General features: G+C 52.3%; 1 protein-coding gene across 1 annotated transcript; it reads right to left on the reverse strand.

Annotated features, from left to right (window-relative positions):
• Positions 1–271: 271 nt before the first annotated feature.
• Positions 272–7,844, reverse strand: LOC109925559 (atlastin-2-like). The gene is made up of 5 exons (XM_048620605.1): positions 7,614–7,844; positions 6,759–6,815; positions 4,756–4,827; positions 3,452–3,883; positions 272–570 (listed from the first exon to the last, which is right to left on the reverse strand). The coding sequence occupies exons 1-5, from the start codon at positions 7,842–7,844 to the stop codon at positions 484–486; spliced, it is 879 nt and encodes a 292-aa protein (XP_048476562.1). The 3' UTR covers positions 272–483.
• Between the last annotated feature and the right edge of the window lie 3,945 nt (positions 7,845–11,789).

Below are 11,789 nucleotides of genomic sequence, written 5' to 3' on the forward strand. Positions count from 1 at the left end.
CTCCGACAGTGCCCGCTCCCTCAGCATTGATAACGTCAAACCCATGACCATTTGACCCAGGAATGTCATTCCCTAGGGGTCTGGCTGATGCATGATAGAGAGGGAAAAGGGAACACGTGGAGGGCCAGAGGAGGGTGACAGAGCAGTAGGGGTGTGGAAGAGGGGCGAGGCTGAGAGAGCCACAAACCACAGCAAACCCCTGATGCCTCTCCCACCCCGACTTTGTGACTAAGCAATGAGCCACCCCTCCCACCGACATTCCAGTGTCTGTTCTCCAGTGGGCTGTGACCTTGGATTAGCCTCCTCTTGGCACCACCTCTCAGAGTCTTCTGTGCTCAGACCAGGAGGAGGACTAAGCTCTCGGCCCCACGTTCCTGCTTTGTGACGGAGACAGTGGAGAGAGCGAGCCTTGTCGGAAGGTGCTTTGGCACGTTAGTCAGGAGGGAGGGAGCTTGCCCCCGAGCCTGTGCCAGAGTAAAACCTTCACTGGTTCCTTGCGGCTTGCACCAGGCCAGTGATCAGGGTCGCCTGCTCGGAGTTCCTTAACCGAGTCAATATCGCGTTTGTGACCTGCCAAATCAAGACACAGCCCTCATTAGCTAAAACCGTGTTTGCATCTTGATGATCTGAAGGTGGGGCCCGCATTTCGGAAATGTCTTTTGCCACCTGGGACGGAGGCACAAAGTGGCATTCCGCACCCCCCACACCCATTCCAGTTGTACCATAGGTGCTGCGCTACCATATAATGCACAGCAAGCTCCCAAAAAGTCTCCGAACGGAACTCAAATGCGTGGCCATTGGGCCCGGGTGGTGGGGAAGGGCTGCCTCCCAGCCCCTGGCATCAAGTTCCGCACAACCTTGTGGGCCGAAGTGCCTGTTCCTGTGCTGTACTCTTCTGACCCCTGGTCTTTCTATTGGAACAATCTCACTGACCCCCCTCAAAAGCTGTATCCCCAAGACTCCACTCCCCACCCAACACCCAGAAGTGCCCCGTCAGCACTGGGAGTTAGTCGCATCGCCATGGGAAGGAGGCTGCTTGGCCTACACCCAGCCCAGGCTAGCTCTCGGGAGAGCCAACCCTTCAGTCCCGGTCTGTTCATCCTGTGGCCCATGCAAGTCTGTTCCCCCTCGAATGTTTGTCCGACCCACTTTCGAAATTACTCACTGCCTCCACCTGCACCCTCTTATAGGCACAGAGTTCGATAGGGTTAGGGTACAAACCCCTCAACTCATACTTCCCACCACACCCCCACGACACACACACATACATTCACACACACACACATACACACACAGACACACACACACATTCACACACACACACAGACACACACACACACAAACACATTCACACACACACACACAAACACATTCTCTCACACACACACACACACAGACACATTCACACACAGACACGCGCGCACACAGACACGCGCACGCACACAGACACGCGCGCGCACACACATACATTCACACACATGCGCACACACACACATTCACACACGCGCGCGCACACATTCACACACACACACACACACACACACACATGCGCGCACGCGCACACATTCACACACACACGTTCACACACACGCGCACACATACACACACACATTCACACACAGACACATGCGACACACATTCACACACACGTTCACACACACTCACTCTCACTCACAAACACACACACTTACACACGCGCACACAGACACACGCGCACGCGCACACAGACACACGCGTGCACACGTTCACACACACACATACACATTCACACTCAAACACACAAACTCACACAGACACACACACACAAACACAAACTCACACGCACAGACACACACACACAAACACACGAACTCACACGCACAGACACACACACAAACACACACAACTGTGCTGGCCTTGCCTTCAATCCACAGCCCCTCTACACCAGACTTTCCCAATGTAACTGCAAACTGAATCTTGAGAATTGTTGGGACCCCTCAGTGAGAACTGAGAGAGTGGGACAGGAGCAAATTACTGCAGATGCTGGGATCTGTACTGAAAGCAAATGCTGGAGATCACAGTGGGTCAGGCAGCATCCGTGGAGAGAGAGCAAGCTTACGTTTCGAGTCTAGAAGACTCTTCATCAGAACTGACGTGAAGTGTGGAGGGGGCAGCATTTATACTATAGCTTGGGGGGGGTGGAGGGGGTGGGTAGTGAGTGTAGGGTGCTGATGGAGAAAAGATGTTGACAGTACAGATCGGAAAGTGAGAATGACAGAACAGTGGTGTGTCTCCTGCCAGACGTGGAAAGAACAGACAGTCCCACTGGGATAGGGGGATGGGAGGACAACAAGCTAAAAGGGAAGAAGTGGTTCACAATTTAAAGGCGTTGAACTCAATATTAAGTCCAGAAGGCTGAAGATGAGATGTTGCTCGTCCAGTTTCTGCTGAGATTCACTGGAGCATTGCAGCACGCCGAGGACAGACAAGTGGGTATATGAGCAGGACGCTGTGTTAAAATGACCAGCTACGGGAAGGTCAGGGGTCATGCTTGCGCACGGACCAGAGGTGTTCTGCAAAGCCATCACCCAGTCTGTGTTTGGTTTCTCCAATGTAGAGTAGGCCACATTGGATGCAGTGTATGCAATACACCAGATTGGAGGAGGTACAGGTGAAATGCTGCTTCACCTGGAAAGACAGTTTAGAGCCTTGGGATGGTGAGCAGGGAGGAGGTGAAGGGGCAGGTGTTGCCTCTTCTGCGGTTACATGGGAAGGTGCTGTGGAGAGGTGGGGTGGTGTTGGTGGTTGTGGAATGGGTTAGGGTGTCCCAGAGGGAGTGGTACACTAGTTTGGGAGGGTAGAGTGTTAGAGGTGGGGGGGAACTCAGTTCGGAGTTCCCAATGCTACCTCAGTGATCTGTACCCTGAACCCAGTCAGGGTCCTAAACCCCACCGTGGGAAACCCTGCCTCACACCACCAGCAAATGGGAGCAGGTTGTCCATCTTTATCTAAACCCATCACCATCTGTCCTCAATCTCCATTTCCCCCCCAGGGATTACAATCCTCTCATCTCTAATGAAGGCCAGCAGGTGCAGGAAATCACAGAATCCCTACAGCGTGGAAGCAGGCCATTCGGCCCATCAAGTCCACACCAACCCTCCAAATGTTCCTGAAGGGCGGAGACCAGCCGAGATTCCCACCCCCTCCCAACGGTTACAAGTGGAAGTTGAATCTGTCAAATAGAGTGGCGAATCCAGGATTGTGGTGGAGTTGGGGGGGGAAGATGGATTTAAGACCGACCTTGCCTTCCCACTCCGGGGGATCTGGATGGGGGTGGGATCCACCCTAACCACCCCGGTTTAGGGACAGCTGGTCACCAGACACCCCTAGTCCCCCTGAAGGTGACAGCCGGAAGTAAGGGGTGGGGGGGGGCAGCGGCAATAGCGAGGGCAGAGACACAGCTTTCACTCACCCCGCTGAGGATCTTATCACTGATGGTGTCGATGATCTCTCCCAGCAGTGGGCTCTGCCCTGTGTACTTGATGTAGGACCAGGTCATGAGGGTGAGCGAGCATATGCCGATGACAAAGTTGAAGATGACAGAGAGAAAGCCAAGTCCGAGCAGGCTCAGGAAGCCGGAGATGACGTGCATGCTGATTATCAGCAGCAGCATGGCACTGGGCGTGCGGACGAGGCTGAAGAAGTTCTTGCTCTGGTTGAACCTGAGGTAACTGTCCAGCATCTCCTCGATGTTCCTCACCAGCTGGTCCTCATGCTGCATGATCAGGGCTTGCCTGCCCATCTTCTTCGTCGCTCGGAACTTCTCAACGGCCGCCTCGCGGTACACTCGGTGCCTCTCCCGGATCTTGCTGGGCTGCACGTAGGCCTTATCCCCTCCGCACAGCTGAAAGGCAGGGGAACAGAGTTCAGACCACAGGAACAAGAGGAGGCCATTCAGCCCCCTCCTCCAACCTATCCCACAGGAACAGGAGGAGGCCATTCAGCCCCCTCCTCCAACCTGTCACACAGGAACAGGAGGAGGCCATTCAGCCCCCTTCTCGAGCCTGTCACACGGGAACAGGAGGAGGCCATTCAGCCCCCTCCTCGAGCCTGTCAAACGGGAACAGGAGGAGGCCGTTCAGCCCTCTCCTCGAGCCTGTCCCACAGGAACAGGAGGAGGCTGTTCAGCCCCCTTTCCTCCAACCTGTCACACAGGAACAGGAGGCCGCCATTCAGCCCCCTCCCTGAGCCTGTTACCCAGGAGCAGGAAAGAGTCTTTCAACCCTGTAGCACAGGAACAGCAGGCCATTTTGTCCCTTGAAACTGTTTTATGGGATCAGAACTCGGGTCAGAGCATGGGCGAGCAGTAAGGCAGTTGCTAAATGAATCCATTCCAGGATCGAGGAGAAACCTCTTCATCCGGGGAGCGGGCAGAGTATGGAACTCCCCTCCTAGGGCAGCGATCGCGGGGAATGCGATCAAAAATGTTTAAACGGGAAGCTGGGTGAACACGAGCGATAAAGGATGGCGGGGAGACGGCAGGAGGTCGGGCCAGCAGTAATGGGCAGGACAACCTGTTACCATGTTTCCAGTTTAAAGAAAGACCTGCACTGACATAGAACCTTTCTGAAGACAGTGTGGGGTGGCAGAGAAGTGAAATGGGACAGGAGCCTGAAAGACGCAGTGTTTTGAATAGGTCTTTCTGTTGATGATTTGGGTGAGGGGGAGACTGGGGGCAAACACGCTTTGGGTAAGGTAATGAAAAGCTCTCCCTACCCCCTCCATGGCTTTCTGGTAATAGTTTTTGGCCAACGCAATCACAGCTAGGTTGTTGGCTTCAGCTGTTGCCTGTTGGAGACAAGAGGGGATTGTTACTTTAGCACAAAGGCCGGTCAAACCGAGCAGACTGACCGCTCCGACTCTGTGTTCAATATCCCGGCCCCTGAGCTCACCCACACATCCCACGCTCCCCCCACTGTTTCCTCATGGCCACATCAGGTGGAGACAGTACCACCAAGAGCCAAGCAGCAGTGGGAGGGTGGATAAGGAGGTCTACAGCCCAGACTGTGGGCGACTGGGGGATTGGGGAGTGGGAGAAGTGAGAGAGAGTCCTCCTCCCCCGAGGAAGGGGAGAGGGTAGAGGGGCGAGAGACGGAGGTGGAGCAGAGATGCAGAGGGAGGGGAGACGGAGAGAAGAGGGTTGGTGAGGGGATGCGAGGGGAGAGAATTGGACCTGGAGGCAGGAGGGGTTGTGGGGGCAGTCGGGCGGGAAGGTTGGAAATGGACGGAGGAGAGAAGAGGGAAGCCAGGAGGACAGGAATGGGGTAGGGAGAGGGTAGAGTGAGACTGAAGGTGGTGGGGGTGGAGAGAGAGGGGCGGGGGAAGGACTGGGGGTGGGGATGGAGAGAGAGTGAGGGAAGGTGTGGGGTGGAGAGACAGAGAGAGTGGGGGGAGAGGTGGGGGTGGGGGTGCTGAGAGAGTGGGGAAAGGGGTGGGGGTGGACAGAGAGGGAGGGAAGGGGTGCAGGTGGAGAGTGGTGGGGGGAAGGGATCGGGGTAGACAATGAGACGGGAAGGGATAGGGACAGAGAGAGAGAGGGAAGGAGATAGGGACAGACAGAGGAAAGAGATAGAGGTAGAGAGAGGGAGGTAGGAGGTGGGATTGGAGAGAGAGGGGAAAGGCGTAGGGGTAGAGAGAGAGAGGGGTAAAACGAGATGGCAGAGGAAGGAGGAGGGGCTGGTGGACGGGAGGAGAGGATGGAGGAGATGGTGTAAGGGGGAAGAGGGAGGAGGTAGAGGCAGGGAGAGGAGAGGGGTCAATTGGGAGACAGAGGTGGATGATGAGGGGAAAGAGAGGGAATGGAGAAAGAGGTAAGGGTGGAGGAGGAGGGAAGGGATGGAGGGAGAGGAAAGGATAGAGAGAGAAAGGGTGGAGGAAGAGGGAAAGGGAGACGTAGAGGGAGAGAGAGGAAGGGAGAGGGAGGAAAGGGAGAGGTGTTGAGGGAGAGTGGGAGGGGGAAGAGGAAGGGGATCTGTCACATGGGAGAGGAGTATGAACCTTATTCCTTAACCATCATCCACAGAAAGCTGGCATGTTGTGCAGAATGCCAGGCAATGGCAGGATGGTTGCAATGCCTTGCACAGTTGAACAGCCAGGCAGTACAGAGGGGCCTCGATCCAGTCGGGGGAATGGCGGAAGTGCCACAGGGCTGTGGATACCCGAGAAGACCTGCAGCTTTCAACGGAGATGTTCCAAAATGAGGAAACACATTTCCCTGAAACATTCGGCCTCAGGAACCCCACATCCTCCTGAGATCACTACCTTCACACATTATCATCATGGAACCATAGAATCCCCTGTAGTGTAGAAGCAGGCCATTCTGCCCATCGGGTCTACGCCACCCCTCCGAAGAGAATCCCAACCACCCCCCACACCCAATCCCCATAACCCTGCATCTCCCATGGCCAGTCCACCCTAACCTGCACATCTTTGGACTGTGGGAAGAAACTGGAGCACCCAGAGGGAACCCCATGCAGACACGGGGAGAATGTGCAAACTCCACACAGACAGTTGCCCGAGGGTGGAACCAAACACTGTGAGGCAGCAGTGCTAACCACTGAGCCACTGTGCCAAGCTTCTTGGAAAGAAATCTAATTGGGATTGGAATGGACACATATCAGCCATTTCATAACAGCAACCAGCCACCTACCACCCACATTCCTAGGAGTCCCTGTCCATGGGAACGACCACATCATGCTACAATGAACACTTGCTCTTACCTCCAGGATGGATTTGGGATGCGGGAGGTCCTCACCTTGGAAAACTTTAATATAAACCTGAATCACAAAATAAAGGGACAAAACAGGTAAGGGTGGGGGGACGTGTCAGATATGACAGTAGACACAGAGTGAGGCTGGAACCTCACCCAGACCAACCCAAAGCCTCAGCTCACAGAGTGCAGGGGAGCTCCAGACTCCACTGTTCCATCTCCCTCCTGGCCTACTCCCAACTGTTGTCCTCATCCCAAACTCAGCTAAACCGTTCCATATCCCATTCAAACACCAATCTCTCTCTTCACTGTCTCACACTGACTTCCAGGCCACAGGGTCTGCATTTCAAATTACCAATCCCTTCTCATCTCCTTATGTATCGCTGTAACCTCTTCCAGTCCCAACACCCCCTCCCTACCTCTGTCACCCCCTCCGACCCCTACACCCCTCCCTATCTTTGTCACCCGCTCCAGCTCCTACACCCCCTCCCTATCTATGTCACCCCCTACACCCCTTCCCTATCTCTGTCACCTCCTCCAGCCCCTACACCCCTTCCCTATCTCTGTCACCCCCTCCTGCCCCTACACCCCCACCATCTGTGTCACCCCCTCCAGCCCCTACACCCCCTCCCTATCTCTGTCACCCCCTCCAGCCCCTACACCGCCTCCCCCATCTGTGTCACCTCCTCCAGCCTGTACTGTCTAACGTTCAGTGAAAATGCCCACGTGAGAAGCGAGGCGGCTGGGGGGGGGAGGTTAGCTGTTTCTGTTTTCTCTCACCCCAGGGACTGAGCGGTTTGTACAGCCTGCGATGTGAGAATGTCAGGGAGGAGTCGGGGAGAGGTGTCTAAGTGGGGGCAGCCACCTTGAAATATTCCAGCAGGTTCCTGCAGGTGACCTTGGAGCCTCCGATCTCTTTTTCCACCAGGTTCTCAGGACTGAGTAGAGTGTGGACCAGAGTCTCCAGGTGAGTCTTGAAGTCATGGTCGATATCTGTCGAGAGAGAGAGGAGATCGGAATTTAGCACGACGAGTGGGGGTGGAGAGATGGGAGTGGGGCTCACAGAGGGAGTTGTGGAAGAGAGATGAAAAAACATTGTCAGTAATCAAGCAGGTCAGGTAAGGTGGGGGTGGAGGTTTACATAAGATTGGCAATCCCCTGGAGTGTCTGAAGAGGACAGCAGTCGGCAGGGAAAAAGCTAGAGACATAGAGAGAGTCAGATAGAGACAGAGTGAGAGAAAGTGACATACAAATAGAAAGAGACTCAGATAAACAGGGAGAAATACAGATGGAAAGACAGTCATATAGAGAGACAGAGACAAGGAGAGATAGTGTGATACAGACAGAAAGGGAGTCGGATTGAAAGAGAGGGAGATAGAGTGAGATACAGAGGGAGACAGTGAGATACAGAGAGAGTTAGGGAGCCAGATAAAGAGGGACCCAGGGAGACAGTGTGAGATACAGACAGAGTTGGAGGAGAGACAGAGGAAGAGAGTGAAATACAGGCAGAAAGAGACAAGGTGGGGGGAAGAGTGTGAGATACAGATGGAGGGGTAGTCAGATAGCAAGAGAGACAGAGGGAGAGTGGGGGGGAGTCAGAAACAACATGTGAAAGACAGAGAGTAAGAGAGTGTGATGGTCACAGATCATAATGCTAGATCATTGATGGATATATCATGCTTTAATTCCAAGTTATGTTTTTAAAAGAGGTCTAATGCAGCCAAAAGGGGAGGCCATGGCCTAGTGGTATTATCGCTGGACTATTAATCCTGAGAAACAGGTAATGTTCTGGGGGACTCAGGTTCAAATCCCGCCACGGCAGATGGTGGAATTTGAATTAATTTTTAAAATAATCTGGAATTAAGAACGTAATGATGACCGGGAATCTATTGTTGATTGTCAAAAAAAAAACATCTGGTTCACTAATGTCCTTCGGGGAACGCACTCTGCCATCCTTATCTGGTCTACACGTGACTCCAGACCCACAGCAATGGGGTTGACTGGGCAATTGGAAATGGGCAATAAATGCTAGCCCAGCCAGCAACACCCTCATCACACGAATGAATACAGAAAAGTCAAAGAAGGTGTAAGTTCAGTGGAGAGACAGAGACCCTGGAATGTCACATCTGACAGGTGTCAAGGAAGCATCAAAGAGATGGACCTAAAAGGACAGAAAATGCGTTGCAAAGTGAACTGAAATCACCAGTGAGTTATCTCAAACTGTCAACACGATGGGAGAGAAAACAGGAGTCTGGTGCGAGACATGTTTTGTGTCACAAAAACGGGGATTAAAATTCAGTTCAACTCTGGTCTGTAGGTGCTAGGGGAAGAAGGTGTTGTTGTTGAACTGAGCTGTTTGTGTGTGCCAGGGGGCTGAGGTATGTGCATTGCATTGCCTGGGTTGGAGCACTCGTGTGCTGTGAAGATTACAGTCAAAGATGGCACTGCAAGTGAAACACTCATTCTGATTGCTAGAAGCCCGCACACTAGTTAAAAAGAAACAGGACAAAAGGATTTCAATGAGGTTACTTCACAGTACAACAGGACCTAGATCAGATGGGCCGATGGGCCGAGGAGTGGCAGATGGAGTTTAATTTAGATAAATGTGAGGTGCTGCATTTTGGAAAGGCAAATCAGGGCAGGACTTATACACTTAACGGTAAGGTCCTGGGGAGTGTTGCTGAACAGAGAGACCTTGGGGTGCAGGTTCATAGTTCCTCGAAAGTGGAGTCGCAGGTAGACAGGGCGGTGAAGAAGGTGTTTGGTACACTTGTCTTTATTGGTCAGTGCATTGAGTATAGGAGTTGGGAGGGTCATGTTGCAGCTGTACAGGACATTGGTTAGGGCCACTTTTGGAAAACTGCCTTCAATTCCGGTCTCCCTGCTATAGGAAGGATATTGTTAAACTTGAAAAGGTTCAGAAAAGATTTACAAGGATGTTGGAGGGTTTGAGCTACAGGGAGAGGCTGAATGGTCTGAGGCTATTTTCCCTGGAGCATCGGAGGCTGAGGGGTGACCTTATAGAGGTTTATAAAATCATGAGGGGCATGGATAGGGTGAATAGACAAGGTCTTTTCCCCAGGGTAGGGAAGTCCAAAACTAGAGAGGCATAGGTTTAAGGTGAGAGGGGAAAGATTTAAAAGGGACCTAAGGGGCAACTTTTTCACACAGAGGGTGGTGCGTGTATGGAATGAGCTGCCAGAGGAAGTGGTGGGGGCTGGTACAGTTACAACATTTAAAAAGCATCTGGATGGGTACATGAATAGGAAGGGTTTAGAGGGATATGGGCCAAATGCTGGCAAAAGGGACTGGATTAATTTAGGATATCGGGTCGGCATGGACAAGTTGGACCGAGGGGTCTGTTTCCGCGCTGTACATCTCTATCAGAAGTATAGATAGAGTGGACAGCCAGAGACATTTTCCGAGCGTGGAGATAGCTATTATGAGGGGACATAGTTTTAAAGTGAGTGGAGGTAGATAAAGGGGAGACGACAGAGGTAGGTTCTTTAGTCAGAGAGTGGTAGGGACGTGGAATGCATTGCCTGAGAGGGTAGTGGAGTCGGCCTCATTAGGGGCATTTAAGCGGCTATTAGATAGGCATATGGATGATAGTATAAGGTAGGGGTGGAGGTTAGATAGACCTTAGGTTTAGGGTAAAATTTCGGCACAACATCATGGGCTGAAGAGCCTGTACTGTGCTGTACTGTTCTGTGTTCTATGTCCTACGGCTCTAAATGGTGAATTTTGCCCGGGGACTGATCAAGCTAAAAGAACGTTAAACCAGTTGCAACAACAGTGTGAGCCGAGACTCTTGTACCTCCTGCCCTCTGGGTCCTCTTACATGCCTCAGGTACAGCCCCACTCCTCTGGCCCTTGCAACTGTGTAAAGCAGAAGGTTTAATCCTAAAGAACGTGACTGCCTTCAGGTATAAAACATTCGGGGTAACTTGTCCCCTCCATGATGTGTCTGTGTCTGCAGCCAGGTCTCCAGCACAGTGAATCTGTGCTGATCCTCCTCAAGCTGCTGGCTTATTTGCCAAGGACCACACTGACAGTCAGGAGCTCCCACATGCTGCAGCTGTGACGCATCACCAGTGCTGCCACTCAACAACTCAACCTGGCATTGCCTCATGTAAGAGAGTAAGAATTCCTAAAGGGTCAGAAACTTAGAAACAAAAAGTCAAAACAGCACCTCCTTCCCCAACTCGTCACTCATCCAACTCCCAGCACTCTGTTCAACATCTCAGACAGCTCCTTCCAAACCCACGACCACTTCCAACTTGAAGGACACAGGAACACCACCCCATGTAAGTTCCCCTCTGAGCCACTCACCATCCTGACTTGGAAATATGTCGCTGTTCCTTGAGTGTCGCAGGGTCAAAATCCTGGAATTCTCTCCCTAATGGCATTGTGGGTGTCCCTACAGCATATGGACTCAGCAATGTCCTGTACAACCTCAACATAACATCCCAACTCCTATACTTAAAGGTCTGAGCAATGAAGGCAAGCGTGCCAAACCCCTTCTTAAACACCCTGTCTATATGTAATGCAAACTTCAAAGAATTATGTACTGCAAGCCCGAGGTCTCTCTGTGTTCTACAACACCACCCAAACCCTGCTTTCAACTGGACACATCTTGTTTGTTTTACCAAAAATGCAATACCTTGCATTCATCCAAATTAAACTCCATCTGCCACTCTTCAGTCCATTCACAATTGATCAAGATCTTTGTAATCTTAGATGCCTTTCTTTATTGTCCACTATACCACCAATCTTGGTATCATCTGCAAACTTACTAACCATGCCTTCTATCTCCTCATCCATATTACTGCCGAACAAAAGTAAACCCAGACAACAAGGTGCAGGGCTGGATGAACACAGCAGGCCAAGCAGCATCATAGGAGCAGAGAGGCTGACATCGCAGGTGTGGCTTCCTCTACATCGGGGAAACCAAGCGGAGACTCGGGGACCGCTTTGCAGAACACCTACGCTCGGTTCGCAACAAACAACTGCACCTCCCAGTCGCGAACCATTTCAACTC

The sequence above is a fragment of the Rhincodon typus genome, chromosome 47, assembly GCF_021869965.1.
Source record: "Rhincodon typus isolate 14 chromosome 47, sRhiTyp1.1, whole genome shotgun sequence".
Taxonomy (NCBI): Eukaryota; Metazoa; Chordata; class Chondrichthyes; order Orectolobiformes; family Rhincodontidae; genus Rhincodon; species Rhincodon typus.